General features: G+C 39.5%; 2 protein-coding genes across 2 annotated transcripts; both read right to left on the bottom strand.

The window, feature by feature from the left end:
- Positions 1-3,609: 3,609 nt before the first annotated feature.
- Positions 3,610-8,014, bottom strand: slc52a3-1 (solute carrier family 52 member 3-1). The gene is made up of 4 exons (XM_030784462.1): positions 7,929-8,014; positions 5,174-6,374; positions 4,732-4,855; positions 3,610-4,212 (listed from the first exon to the last, which is right to left on the bottom strand). Exons 2-4 carry the CDS (start codon positions 6,184-6,186, stop codon positions 4,000-4,002), a joined length of 1,350 nt encoding a protein of 449 aa, XP_030640322.1. The 5' UTR covers positions 6,187-6,374; positions 7,929-8,014; the 3' UTR covers positions 3,610-3,999.
- Positions 8,015-10,770: 2,756 nt separating this feature from the next.
- Positions 10,771-15,034, bottom strand: LOC115820521 (ubiquitin-conjugating enzyme E2 variant 1-like). Its single transcript, XM_030784137.1, has 4 exons — positions 14,977-15,034; positions 12,128-12,276; positions 11,146-11,271; positions 10,771-10,934 (listed from the first exon to the last, which is right to left on the bottom strand). Exons 1-4 carry the CDS (start codon positions 15,032-15,034, stop codon positions 10,788-10,790), a joined length of 480 nt encoding a protein of 159 aa, XP_030639997.1. The 3' UTR covers positions 10,771-10,787.
- Positions 15,035-16,178: the final 1,144 nt, after the last annotated feature.

Here is a 16,178-nt window from a genome sequence, read left to right on the forward strand (position 1 = left end):
AGCACTGTAAACCTTAAGGACAAAGGGTTCCCAGGGGAGAAGGAAGTGTTGACCTTTGCTGAACCTCTCCAGTACAATGAGGAGCCCAAAACATTAACACAGACTGAACTAAGAGACTGTTCTCCAGAGATGAAGCACAAGGCAGTTTATTAAAGGCACATCAATACCTGTCATCCACAGACGAGTTTAAATCACCGTCTGTCCAAGAACATGTGAACAGGAATCCGCAAGGTTAAAGTGTGTCCTGTTTCTTCACTCAAAGCCCCAACGAGAGATAATTGAATGGTGTGGTACAGAAGCGTCGGATGTTGTGTTTGTCTAACTCAGGCCGAATGCTCTCGTCACCGACTTAAGGACTGAAGGTAGATCTGGTTCTGTGTGGGTGAACAGGTTTCTCTGCGGTCCCTCTCTATGGCCCCTAATTAAACCTTTGCAGTTACACTCAAGGCAAGCATTGATCTCAACTGAACAAAATAATATCTCAGTTCAGGTTTACTTCCCATTTTACACATGCTTACGCTCAGAAGAGCGAGCGGCAAAATGGTTGATGCAGCAGGTACAATTATTGTTCAAATGTCCAGGGAATCTTCATCATTGGAAAGTATCTACGTTTGATTCGGGTGACCTGGAGCTTGGTGCAGTGCTAAACGATGCCAAGATTTGTAAGTGTCTGGCACATTATCGTCTCTCTGAGAGCTCATTGTCTTTCATAGAGACACAGTGAGTTTAAGAGAGAGAGCTAATTCTAATTGCTATAGCCACACCATTCACTGGACTGAATGGGATTGGGGGGGGGGGGGGGGGGGTGAGGGGGGTGAGGGTGGGGCGATGGGAGCGGGGCGGGTTTGTCATCTTGAGGTGTCTTTTTCGGAGCAGATGGGCCTCGCCGTGGCACTTTAAGAGAACGCCTCGCTCCACACCGGGGACGGCAGAGCCTCGTGCAACCCAAAAGAGGGGGTCCAGGTGGCCGCAGCCCCTCCTGACCAGCTGGAAGAATGATCAACCATCTGACACTCAGGAGAAAATGATACACTTTCAACACTGAGCCTTTTGCATGTCAATGCGACAGCCAAAAAAAAAAACAAAAAACAGCCAATCGAGGAATTGAACTAATTATCATAGGGGCCTGCTCTTTTTGAATGTGAACTGTGATACTCAAAGTGGAGGACAACGCTGTAAGAGGATAACAAGCTATCACAAGCGATCAGCACCAAAATAATGTGAGAAATGTCTCCCTGTCACACACTGTTTCTGTATATGAATCAAATTTAGGTTTCCTTCACAGTCAAACATTTGACTTAAAACAAATCAGAGGCAGGACTGAAACTCTGTTTATTTCACAGCAGATTGATGATATTCATATTGACATGCATGTGTACACGTATGTACACTGCATACATGTTTTGACAGAGTTGTCGCTTTCTGGCCACACCAGTCATTTTACAATTTTTCATCATCACAATTTAAATTTCAAGGAGGAAGCAGGATTTTCTTGAACAGCCCAAATTACGGTGAGAAGGGAGCATCTGCATGACCTTTGACCTCAGGGCTTAGTATGGAGGATAATTGAGGCTTCCCCTTTTTTTTGTTTTTTTGTTTTGTTTTGTTTTTTTTCTTTTTTTTTCACGCCCCGTTAGGGTCAGCCTAGCTCCCAAGTGACTAGGGCCAGGGTCAGCAGCTGACATCACCTCGCTCGCCCACTCGCTCTCTCTCTCTCTCTCTCTCTCTGGCATAGATAAGCGTACCCCCAACCCATCCACCCCTCCCCCCTCCCTCTGTTCTCCTCTCACCCACTTCTTTAATACGGAGGTTTTGGGCTCCCATGTCTTTGTCGTGGGGCTGGTATCATCTGAAGGATAGGAGATAGAAGGAAGGAGGGAGGGAGAGAGGGAGGGAGGGAGAGAGGGAGAGAGAGAACAGCTGCTGACTGGAGAACACTCTCCCTGTTTCCTATGGAGCCCCCCAGCAGCAGTGCCGTCCTCACCCTCCTCCCACGCAATCAAGCCACAGCGACAGGCCTGCAGTGTCCCAGAGTCCTGAGACCTGGCCCCGGACCAGCGCTCTCAACCCTTCACAAAAGCCTGTAGCAGCCAGCAAAGACACTCTGGCAGCCTTTTACACTAATCTCCTGTTGCTTTTATTGTCTCGTGAAATATCAGTGCTTTTGTTGTCAACAAAAAAAACAAAAAACAAAACTAAGTCTAAAGTGTTTATCGTAAAATCAAACGACGTCGATTTTATGATAGGGGAGAAAGGTTGGTAGGGAATAATAGTTGTTTTCTAAATGTTTGTGGTTTGTGGTTATTATTTGGCTGTGTCGTCATACTCAAGTACCGGGCTTAGACTCGGATCCAACGCAAGTCACGATTTCTATGGCTTGGATTCGAAAGGATTGGACATATTTGAGCTTGAATTTGGCATTCATGAGTTTGTGTCTTGTAAAACCATTCTGCAATAAGCTCAAGAGAGACTAAAGGTGTATAGAATAAGAAATAACTTGTGAATATGTTTTTTCTTGCTCTTCTGTTCATTTTTTTCACACTCGTTTCACGTACAACATCAGCGTTCTTTCCTTTAGTGTCTGTCTCGGCCCTCAAGTATGACACAGTAAAAAAAAAAATGTTGTACCACCTTTGGATTAAGTTCAAATTTTTTTTAGGAAATTCACTATACCTGTAACATTTTCAGACTCGAAAGAACAGTTAAACCACGGTGGCTTGAAACTCGTCTTATATTCAAAGCATAGAGACTCAACAAAAAGACTGCTACTCTGTGTTTCCTTTGGTACCTTTCCCTCATGTATTCATTGCAGGAGCAAAGCCAGGGTTTTTTTTAGAATTCAGAAAGCCTAAATTTGAGACACATTCTTAAAGTCAAATCAGTATTAAGTTAGAAGTAAAAACTGAAAGCAACACCGACTTTCCTTATTATTATTATTATTATTATAATATCCTTATTATAATTTTCATCTATCCTCACGTGTCCTCTTGCAGGGCCACTATTTGGAGATTAAAACTAATCCTTTATCCAAGTCTGTAAGTCACATTTTGTGCTTGTGCTCAAAGCAACAAGCCGAAATACAAAGAGGTCAAGTCACGCTATTCCATTCCGCATTAAATTTGGGATCCTTTTTAGGATTTTTGTTGCTGAATGTTTTTTAATTACACAATATCAATTATTTGGTTATTGGAATTAGCAACTCCTTGTCATTATCCATTATGAGCAGTCACTTCATTTACTGTTGTTAAATTACATGTACAGTTACAACAAGTCATATGGTCTTGTTAATTTCCTTAACTCCACATAAACGGTAAGAAAGCATGCTCTCAAAGAAAAACATTATTTATGGTTCTTCAAATAATCTTAGACCGACAGTAAACACAGAGTAAGGTGACAGAGTAGAGAAAGACAATGCTTTATCTCCATCTAGTGGCACCAGTTTCAGAATGCGTTAGAGATGGGGTACATGACAGTGAGGGAAAAACAAAAACAAAAACCAAAAACCCTGATTCGATCAATCTAACATTTCATTATGCTCATATCTGTATAAAAACTAAACTCAGATGTTTTCATTTAAGTCTTGATTTTTAAAATCATGCTAGAACAAATGAGAAATATATTCTGAAATATAATGAAAATACAACAATAAAATGAACACGTCTGTGATTGGATCCATAAACAATACAATAAACGTTGTGAACTTGTATAGTAAACTATCATCATGACCCAGCATCAGTGTTAAACATTAGACTCATTACCCACAGATTGCCCTTTAGTACTCGTGAAAGCTTTGTGGTCCATTTATGAATCTAGATTTTTTTTCACCTTTGCACTGCAAAGAGTGTCTCTTGCACTGTGAATTGTGCCCTTAAGTGCATAATGGCCAGCGCTGACCAGCAACTCAAAGTCATTCTTGCTGGCATTAATAGTCCATATCTTGTAATTGCATATAGTCTTCCACCCCCGAAGCAGAGTTGTTACTACCTGTGGTTAGATGTGTCACAATGGGCACACAGTGCTGCAGATGTCTCCTGACTGGAACAGGTGATAAACATTGACAAGGGGAAACATGACAAGCGATCCCACCATCGATCCAGTTTGCGCTGCAGCGCCACACCACACGAGGGCGCTGTGGCTTTCATCCCTCAAAATGACACCTACCATTACCTTCACATATGACAGTAAGCCAGTGAATAATATCCATGACACAACCTTAAGTGAACAAAAAGACAAAAAAAAATAGAGTTAAGTACAGCATTGCTTTCAAAACCTTTGTAATGATTGCTGAATCTGTATGAAAATAATGTGTGACATCTGGCCTGCTGATGCCCAGTTACTTTTTACATGAACTGAAGAATGCTGTGCTCATCATGAACGTAGTCATAAATGGGAACAGATTATCATACCTTCCAAGTGTGAAGTGAATAGCATATCAAAGTAGATGATGAAATCTCAGTTTAACACTGGTGTTGTGTTGCACAACCTGTCCTCCATTAAAGTAATGCTTTAAACTTTATAACCACAGTGTAACTTATTTCCAAGAACCTTTGCAGCTGATCTAAACTGTGCTTGTCCTTACTGCCCTTAACACTTAGTTTATAAAAAGAAACAGACAAAAGTACAGGTACTGGTTAAACTTAGTCTCTTAATATTTTTGACTGTTAAAAGTACTGGACAAAGTTTCTTGTCCACTATCAAGTGTTGAAGATCCAAAGAAGCCAAAGTACTTACAATAATTACGTCCCCTACTGGTGAGTCCTGGAGCAGCGGACAAGGGCTCATAGCCGCCATAGCCATGTTGTAGCCGCCAAAGCCAGTTCCCATTAAACACAACAAGCCCAGGAATACTAACGAACTGAAAGGCAGTAGCACACAAGAAACAGTCAAACCTCCGTCCTATCACAGGGATATCCTGTTCCCCAGATTATTAAGATAACTGAAAACTACCATTTTTTTAATACTGATTCGTCTTAGGGTCCTGTAGCATATCCTCACAAATATTTTACAGTGGGGAGAAAGTGCACTATAAAAAATGTTATTTAGTTATTTGTCAGTCAAATAAAATGAGTGCTTTTATTATTTCATACAACTAGAAGCTAAGCAAAAAATATTTTGTTAAATACAATCTTGCATTTTATCCCCAAAAAACAGAGGATACTTGTTGAGGTCTCACCGTTTTGGGAGGAACATTGCAATAATGCAGGCAATTGGATTGGCCACTGATGCCAGGGCAGCTGACAGATGATAGGCTAGATTCCCATACGGCATGCAGGAGTAGGTCTGTACAGAGGGCAGAAGCCCATTGGTAGCTCCGTTCACCCACACCACCATGAAATAGATGAAGGCTTTCTGAGAGAGTGAGTACTTTGATTTCACCAACACAGGCTTCGCTGGCTCTGATTCTTCATCGTCCTTGCTTGTTTTTGACTCATTCATCCCTGGATTATCCAAACCAGCGCAAGCTGTTGCAACCACATCTGCCTCCTGCACGAGGTTCTCGGTGGAGAGCTCAAAGGTGCGAGGAACTTTGTTTAAGGCAGCAAAAGCTCCGAGGCTGATGGTCGTCATGACTGCCAAGAAGACGAAGAAGATCTCTGGAGAGAAATTTGGTGGGAGGTACTGTGTCTCCACTACATAGATCTCTTCACCAGGCTGGCTCATGTTGGTGGAACTTTGAGAGACGTTGACACATTTAGAGATGCCCACACCCTGCCCTAATGCCACAAGTCCTGGTATAAAACCACTTAGACCCTCACCAATGAAGTAAGTGGTGATATACTTGGCTGGCAACTGCATCATGAAAGGCATGAATGTGACAGAAGAGGTGCAGTCCACCAGTGCCAGAAAGAACGTGAGGATGAAGAAAGCCGTGCTGTGCAGCTCTCCCAGGATCACAGTGGTGCGCTTCCAGAAAGCAGTTAGAAGGAGGCAGGCTGACACGCCAATAACTAAAACTGCATAGATAACCAACTTCTCTCTCTGTCGGCTCGGGCACAATTTATGCATCAGAGTAACAAGGAGAGGCCCAAGATTAGCCAGCTGGATTATCACCGTCAGGTAGGAAGGCAAGTCCCAACCCTCTGGAAGCACATTGACAATGAGTGGAAGTTCCACCCATAAGCCATTAATGGCCACCCAGGAGCCAAGACCAAAGGCACAGGCCAGTGCATGGATGTATAGAGGCATGATGGGAAATTGAGTCCAAGGTAGAACGAGATCCCTAAAGGACTTCAGAAATGCCTGAAGTTTGGTGTCTTTGTTGGTACTTTAGAGGTCTTCTAACGTTGTATCTTTTGTTGATGTGTTGAATTCGTCTCTGTTTGTGTTTGTACCGCTTTTGAAGTTTAGGTTGCAAGGCAGGCAGCAGCTTTCACCTTTGTGAACAAAAAAAGAAAGATATTTTTAGGATCAGCCCAGGGATTCAGCAAAAAGAGATAGTACCTAGGTGACAAATGTCAGTGAGGACCTCTGTTACACAGTTATATATACTCTTTACAAATAGAGGAACAGCATGTGTATGCAAAAACTTTCGCAGATAAATGAATGGATCATTTCTATTACTAGAGTGACTGACTGGACAGGATTATTGATTACTGGTATTTTCACTCACATTCTAAGGAGTAAACCCCTAAGCATGGTGCCCCTGGTGAAAGTTCCACTTAATCGATATATTTTCATTACCAATTAAGAAGATAAGGCTAGTAGGCTAACTCTGTTACTAAATCAATATTCCACAATGAAGCATTTTCTTTCTGTTATGAATGTGAAGCCATGTATTTGTTGTGACCTCTACAGTCAGTGTTTTAAAACATCAGGTTTTGTAACCTAGATCTTACTAGGTTAGATAAAGTAGTACATTTCATAAGCAGAGATTAGTCACTTTGTTCACTGGATTCACTTTAACTTACTCTTCACTGTTCAAACATTTTGTAAGTCACTGAAACTATTTGGAGTTTTGGTTACTTAGAGTTAAACCAAAACAGAACTACAGTTGCCCATTCATGTGAGTTAAAATGTGTGACAGTACAATTTAAAATTTAAGTTAGCAACACATGCAATGACTTTCAGTAGCACCCCGAAAGTGACCCAAAATGTATTCAATGCAATTACTCTTTTTAGGAGAACAGGCATTTGTACTGAGGATAATGTACCAGGATTCTTGCCAAACAGTGGCTGACATAAGCACTCGCTGATTTTTTTTTTTTTTTTTTTTCTGGCCATTTATCCACCCAACAATAGTAGCAAACTGTAGGTGTAATTATGACTTGCATTTTTCATGGGTGACACAAAGATGCTATATTTTACAATGGTCAACAAATTCCAAGCCAGAGAGCTTTTCTTGCTTTGAGTTATGCACCGGTCAAGCACAAATTCATTTATTTAGCTAATCAAGCGCAACTTCATTTATTCAACTGATTCATGAGGTACGAATTTTGACAACTTTGCTCAGTTTTAAATGCGTTAAACCTATATGTATCTAAAAAATCAGTAAACGGGATCAGACATGTATGCAGGAAGTATTTGCGGTACAGGAAGGTGCGCGGTATGTTTGAGCACTTTCTTTCTGTCCATTCAATTTTTGTATGTGCATTGTCAGTTTAGAGCTCACTAACACTGAAACTCCATCTCCCTCAGTCAGTTAAGTCAGCTCTGGTTTGAACTCTCACTCATATGGAGGTGGTAGGGTTATAAAGTTGTGTCCACTGTTACAAAGGTTTAAGTATGCTTCACTCAAAACGCAGAAATATTAACTCGATTTTTGCTATTATCTTTGAGGCCCAAAGACAACCACTGAGCACTGCTCTCCCTTGCAAAATACACAATTAGCTACTCTTTTTCTCTCAAAGATCTCAAGTGGCATCAAAGAGCATTCTAATAATTCATTTTGATACTTTATATGATAATGACCCTTCTCTCTGCATACTCACTGATTTGATATAGTGCCTTCAATCTGAAAGACCACCTCACATGAATGGCTTGCTTCTCCTTGAACGTGCGTGTGGTAAGAAAGTTCCCATATCTGTTTTTGCTGTTCAGAGTCCACTTCCAGCTCTCACTTGCGCTGTTGTAACTCTTTACCCAGCTGCTAGTCTTTTCTTATAGGTTTGTGAACTGGCTCTGGACCATAGAGAAGATGAGGGCGGGACCAAGCCCATTTTTACCACCCCCACGGCAGACACACTAATAGAACACGACTGGACTCTCCTCACATGACTAAATTATGTGACTGTTACAAATGAGGACATGTGTGTAGCAAACAGATCCTTCCCAGCGGTAGTACCCACAAGATGTTTGTGTAGATTTACAAGTTTATAGATTGATGCTATAACATTTAAAAACTATGTACAAAATATGATAAATCTATGATATATACATACATGTATATATGTGTGTGTGTGTGTGTGTACATATATGTATGTATGTATGTATTTATGTATGTATACACACACATATATATCAGGATAGGAAGCTCTTTATCTAATATTTATCTCCTGTGATTCATACAGTTGGATGCATCTGCTATACGCAATGATTCATCTGAACGTAGACCAAACTTCCAAATATTTTCTTCTCTATAGAAGTGATCTGATGTTGACTAAAAAAGTTATTTTATCACAGTTACCCTTTGAACCAATATCTAAAATCCTGAGAGCTGTACACCACCTGTTTAGGTGATTTTATGAGAACTGTTGTAATGTAATTATGCCCATTCATTTCACCAGTGATGTCAGATTACTCGCATGACACTGACAGACGATTCAACAGTATTTGTGACATCATGTAAGGTCACAGTGACATAAACCGAAATAAAACTTTAAGACCTTTGAACCTGCCTCTGCAAATCCACGGGATGTCCAACCATTTCGCTGACTAAATCTCACACACTGTACAAATAGGGTGTGACTTACCAACAGTGATTATGCATTATATGTACACTCTGTATCTCTTCTATGGCTTATCACTGGTGCATTACTCACATCTTGGACTAGTTCTGAAAATTTTTCTAGTTTTTTATAAGCTATGTCTGGGTTCTGAGCTTTCTGATGTTATACAAAGGTAAATGCTTGCACAAAATTTTGTGTTATTACCTCCGGTGTTCATTTCTGGGCATGCAGGTCTACTACATAATAAACACACGTTCTATGCAGACATGCGCATGGTTATGATAGTGACTTCATCTGTTTTCACCTCAGCTTACTTTTAACTTTAGACTATGATGCCCAATATCTGATACGTTGTGTTTAGATATGTTCAGATAACTACACTGTATATACATTTACCGACTCAAATCATTTTCATATTTTGTACCCATGAAACGAAAACCACAACCAGCGATCAGCTCAACAACTGCTTTAACAATCATTAACCATGTTATTAGTCTTACACAAGGTGAAAAAAACAGCATTATGATGAAGACTTTAGAGAGCTAATGTTCCAACTTTTGTAATGTCTTTCAGGAGCAAAGAATCTTGTAAAAGAGCTTAAAAACAAGATAAGTTGTGTAAAGGTGGAAGTGACAAGTGATGTAAGCATTGCTGCGAGACATAGTGAGAGACCTCACGCTCAGTGACACCGACAAACTGAAAAAAACGCAAGGCCCAATGTCCTTGGCAGAAATACCCTTGACATTCTATCAGACACAAATATCTCTTTATGACCTCAAATTTAGGGAGGAAAAAACAACCTTATCGCTCACGGCTGCTGAGGGAAATAGTAATCTTAACAAGATCTACTCTTACCTCAGTGTCCGGAGAGATTATCTAAATTATCCCCATGTAAGAGCTGGTTAATTAACGGTTTTGTTTTTTTGAAACCACTTAAGATAACATGTACATGGCCTCTGTGTTCAATGACACTTTAATTTGGATGGCACTCACTGATGTTTGAGAACTGACATTAAGCTCTACATTATACAACTATACAACTATTATTTCTACATGCTGCCATGCTAATCTTTGTGTTGAAAACTGTGGTAAATGTTTCATAGTTAAAAATCAATATAAAAAAAAAATAGGTCAGATTTCAAGATATGAGGCACTTTTTATTTTCATTTATGCGCACGGAAATTTTGGACAGCCTGCATTTTAAAAGTTTCTTTTTTTTCTGTTACATACATTAAATACATAAATACAACTGCAGCTCTTGTCATGTCGTGAGTTCACATCACTATTCACCATTAATATTTACAGGTACCTGTTTTTGAACAGGGAAACACAGGGAGGCGTAGACGGATTCGTCCATTGTCAGTAACCATGAATGCTATGGTTTGCCAGCTTACCACATCACCTACGCTGTCTAAGCTTTAGTGACAGTGAACTGAGAAGCTGAACAAGACAGCAGGCAAACATGGTAAGGATGTCTAAATGACAGCAATATTCACAAGTCATCTGTACACTCAATAAGATTAGTTATGTTACTATACAGTCTGCATGTATGACATAGATATAAAAAAAAAGATTACTAAGATGTACAGTATCCAAATGCTCTAATCAGGCAAAAATCGGTGACTCCACCCACTTTGTCCTCTCATGGTCCAAGCAGAGCTCTAAGTGATGACAAGGGGGAGGAGCAGCCAATGAGCTATTGGTGGGGCAAGAACTGGCGGCGTGTACACGTTGCATTTATTTAGTTATTTATGTGACGACGATATTTTCAAGTCAACTCTGGAGAAAAAAAGAAGAGAGTTTGAGGAAGAAAAACAAGGACGGATCAGACACGAGATAGAGAGAGAGAGAGAGAGAGAGAGAGAGAGAGAGAGAGGGGGGGGGGAGAAACAGAGCTGAATATCAGTTGGTATAAATTTGTCCCTCTGGTGGTTGTGGCAGTTTCATGTTCTCTTTGCACATCATGAGTCTCCTAAGTTCTTGCAGCACCACACGGATGCTGTATGAGTTCTGCCACTTGGCCAGCGCTGATACAGCTCTAGTGTCCACCTAACAGGAAAACAAAACACACATTGCCTTACCGTCTCATTGTCCGAGAAAGGCTGCTTTACACATCTAGAATCAATCGTCATTGTTCTCTAACCATCTGAGGAACGCACGTGAATAGTTGAATACCGGAGGTTGTACGAAAAGGGTACATTTCTGAAACTTCGAAATTTCTGAGTCACCTTGATGTATAAAACCAAACAGCTTTACTCACCACACCATTTGAGTTGTGGACGCCGTTCAAGTTGATCTTTGTGACAAATCGGACGAATGGCGGGGTCTCTGGATATTTGGGACCACACTCAACCCTAAGGCTATACATCCTATTTTCATAGATTGTCTGCCAGTAAAACAATTAAAAAGAGAGAGAGAGAGAGAGAGAGAGAGACAAAGAAGTGAGGAATGACACAGTCACATACACTTCATCAAGAGTTAGACCAATGAAGAAACATTATCTTAGATCCAGATGCACTCTCACAAACCCTTTATTGTTATTACTCTGAAAAGTAACTAAGTGGTTATTCTCCAAACTGTCACAAGATGGTATTGTTGTTTTGAAATCATTGCTAACGCAGCTGAAACAATGCTTGCTTGGTAACTAACCTTTAACAACAGCTGAAAATGAAAAACAGCCACTATCTCACCTACAAAACTGTTACAAGGAGTCCTTGACTCCAATATTTTCTAAAGTGGGGTTATACCAGTGCAGCTATGTTCATATCAATTAACACAAGATAGGAACATAGCTGCACTGGTATAACCTCATTTTACCTCAACGACTACACAGCTCCTTTTTACCGGCACTTAAATTGCTGGCAATAACTTCTATCTGCGCACAGCTAAACACTGCATCCTTCTGTGATTCTCATAAAACACGTCACAGCTAGGATATCAAGCCCTCCTTTTTAAGGACACCAAACTGTCGTTACCAAAAGCACTACACAACACATTCTTGTAGTACTTTGTTCCAGCCCAGATCTAACATGCCTAGGGTTAGAACACAAAGGTCTTTTAAATATTAAAAGGTGGAGTGCTAGACTGGCTTTAAATAAAAAAAAAAAATCTGTGGGTTGATTCATCTCCAGCAGGAGGTTTGGTAATCACTGCCTTACACAGCGTGAAGACTCTGTTGTTGTTCCCTGTGTGTTATTGAACCTGGAAATGGGTGATGTTAAGGGAACGTGTCCCAGACTCACCCTGGGCGGACCGATAATCATCCCTGTCCATCTGGTCAGGGTCATGTCCTCATCATCCTCCAGACCCCAGCTCACCGTGCCATCTCCTAACCCCTTCTGTCCCTCCTCCAGCTCCTCCAAGAGCCGGAAGTTACGAGGAACCTTCACGCCTGACCGTACACACACACACACACACACACACACACACACACACACACACACAGATATACACACGCACAAATAAACAGAGTCTGGGACATATCCACGTACAAAAATGGTAAGAAGAACCTCAACAACATCACTGAAGCTGGTAGATTATGATCACTCTTGCTTCAGTAGAAGGCTATTTCTGTTATAGTATTGGGTATCATTTGAGATTAATGAACTACATTTCTAAATGTTTTAAAGTTCACCACCCAGACCACATAAGCTTCCATTCAGATATGTTCTACTAATAAGATTAGTCCTAGAAACACACTGAGAAGAGTTAAATAACATATTGTTAAGGCAATATTATAACAATAAATCTTTAATCACTCTTTGAACTACAGGAATAAAGGGTGATCAAGGGTGATCCAGTCAACCTTTAAAGTCAATACATAGCATACTTGCTTGCATGTTTAACTGACATTCCTCTGTAATGCAAATATAGGACATTAAGTTCTAACTTAATCATTCACTTTGTTAACATCAGTACTCCCAACATCCTTTTTGTTTAATATGAAACTAAATGCCATACAGCACAGGTCTTCAACGTTTGTCAGGCCAAGGACCCCTTGGCGGATAGAGACACAGCAGAAGGACCCCCTGTTACATACCATATAAAATTGTGCTACTTATTAAACCGGGCCAACAACAATGTGTGGGGTGGCCTGTAGTGCCATGTATGAAAGTACTCTGTAATGGAGCATGCAATGCTAAGCATGTGGATTCATGGGTATCTTCAGTGTTGTCATTTTTTTTTTTTTAACAAATAGGGAGACTTATCTTTGCTTATTAGAGACTGTATTTATATTAATATGTATTTTCAGACATATTTCAATATTTGGAAGAAAAAAAAGTTTGGGATCAGATAATTTGGCAAACCTCCTGCAGTAACTCTGAGGACCCCTTGTCGAAGATCTCTGTCATACAGTATATACATACATATACATACAATATTATGACTGTTGAAATATAATTAAAAATTAGAGCCAGGCCTGATTCTGCATCTGGCTTAACAGTTGTATCCTTAACCTCTGTTGAAATCGTTCTGTATAAAAAGTGATTTTCAAAGGGAGGAGATTTGGTAGATAGCTGCTCCATCAACTGAATATATATTTTACTTTTAAATGTTTAAACTAATACTACAGGCTTTGAGTTTCAGGACCATTTCAAAATTTAAACATTAATGACAAACAGAAACTAAGTATGTTGACATGGCCTACATTTTAAAGTCATGCCAGAGGGCACAGCGGTGTTTGTTAATCGTTGTGTCAGAATAAGGGCCTAAAATCTAAAAGTGAGAAATAATTGACAAACCAACAAAAACAAAACACACACACACACAAGCAGTCTGCACAAAATAACTAGGCTAAGTCATATTTTCCAAATAAGGTCAACTGGGCAACTGGAATGTTGTCATGACTGTTATAAGGAGAAAAATAAGTCACAGTTTTAACATCCACCTGCTATAGGTCCTAATACGTTATATCACAGCAGAAGAGTGTACTCATAGTTGTACTGTCACTAGTAAAGGAATGCAAGCCTAGACTATAAAATATTAGCGAGGTTTTCCCTCTGGCTTATGAAACACGCGTGGTATTGGTCATAATGCCTATAATATTTCGTTACTTAAGGAACTTTAGTCTCAATTATTATGTCAAATGTTAACATCAGTTAAACCGACGAGCAATAAAGAACTCCAGTACACGACACAATAATTTATTACTTGAACTAATTTGATAAGACTGTCCGTTACACTGATACGTTATCTTCAAGATGCTGACCCAGTATAACATTTTTAAGGACACTTCGATGTTCATTTGAGACTGTGGGAGAAGAGCACAAACTACCTCAAAACATCAACTGAATTTGATAACGTTAAATGACACGACCTGTAAGCTGGCCAACGTCACTCGTGGTTGGAGAAAGTTACTGTAATAGATCAATGGCTGTGCATTAGCTTTACTGCTAGCACTGAATCTCAAAATGCAAGCCGATATAACCATGCTAACTCTTTTCCTGGCTACTCTACTGTGCAAACAAAAGACATGGTAGCTCTTTGCCTTATCGTTTTTTTCTTGAATGCTATGATTATGCCTATGTATCTACCGCAACTGTGAACAAATACAATTATTTGTTGACTCATTATCAAGTATGTGCAGCATGAATATTTCACATACTGGTCTAGAGTTAAAGTATGCTTAGTCCACTGACTAACCATAACCTGGGTTCTCGACTCAACTAACCCCTCAGAAGTGTGATTTAAGAACATATATTGGTCAGTGATGTCAGGAGACTTACAGTGCACATCTCGCCGTTTGTGATTATCTATATGAATCAGATTGTGCGGTTAATCGCTTTAGAAGCCAACCAGGTATTTCACCTGCTCTGTCCACAAAATTATCACTTAGACGTGAAACAAGATAGGTCATACATTACCAGGTACGAGCTGGATAGCTGATCAACTTACCTACGTTAGCAGCAGCTGGGTTCCCTTAAAACCAGTAAAGTGTTCGTAGGGTTAAAATCGTAATGACATTCACCTTCAGTTGCAATGACAGTAACTCGCCATGCAGAAAAATCTGTGCATTTTACAGTCATGACAGCAACTATACCACACGTAACAATTTGATGGGAGATTAAACATAACGGTTGAATTCTCTTACCTGATCCGGCGTTGACCGCCATCTTGTCCCTGTCCAATAGACGAGCGCACATTACCATGTCTCAATGCTGAGCGCTCAAGTAGCTCTTAAAACGGCTCAAAAGTATTACTTAAAATTTCGTTCCTGATTATTTTGAATAATGTGAAACTAAGACTAAAAAGTGATAAAGAACAGCTAACTAGTGACAAAAAAAAAAATCAATCGAAAAAAGTTGTTTCTGATTGTTTATTTATTTCAATATAAATAAAGTCTTCCTAACTGGAGACAACAAAAAGGCATCAAGGCATTGTTTCTGATATTTAAGTCAACCAGCAAGGAAAGAAACACTTCAATCAAACCCATCAAACACGTGATTTTGTTTTCCAGATAAATGTTAATTGTGTTAATCACATGTGAGACTTAAAGCCAAGTATTTATATTGGTACAGTATTGAAAGTTACATGTAAGTATTTTACCCAAATGTAATATCTGGGGAAACAACATAGTTTCATGTTTAAGAAACATTGAACAATTTCTCTGGGCACAGCACAAAATCTTTTATAATCATGTTAAACACCCTCAAAATCACATTCAACACAGAAATACCCCTTATTTTTTACACCACAAATAATCTCTGCCCTCTAACACTGAAACAAAGCTTATGACAGTAAGTTCCTAGGCTTCTGTGAGTTTCAAAATCCTCACAATGGCGCAGTGAAGTCTTGTTCCTAAACAAGAATCAAGTCAAATCAGTTTTGACAGGAATGCAGTCAGATGAATGATAATGACCATCACTTTATCATTCAAATGACCAATATCTAAATGTAACATCATCGTAGCTAAGTAATATAACATCCATGGGTTACAAGGGGAAAATTTAAAAGACAGATACAATTTTACGTTTATCCCAGCTTATGCAAAAAATAAGTCATGTGACAATCGGGTAAACTAAACAAGTTGGCATTTCAAATCACTAATAACATGGTAAAGGCCCATTGCCAACATGTACGAACATATACCAATTCCTGTGTTTCTATCCAGTAAACAAATACCTTAAAGGAGAAAGAAAATGTTACCATACTGTTCACCAAAAATGTCAACAAACCTCTGAGTAAATACAGGACAGTATATGTTCCTCATATTTTTACATATGACTAACTCAGGATATTGAGCTTTAAATAAGAGATCAAAATAATGCAGGAAGGTGAATCTAGAATATTTTG

Source organism: Chanos chanos, chromosome 9 (assembly GCF_902362185.1).
Source record: "Chanos chanos chromosome 9, fChaCha1.1, whole genome shotgun sequence".
Classification (NCBI taxonomy): Eukaryota; Metazoa; Chordata; class Actinopteri; order Gonorynchiformes; family Chanidae; genus Chanos; species Chanos chanos.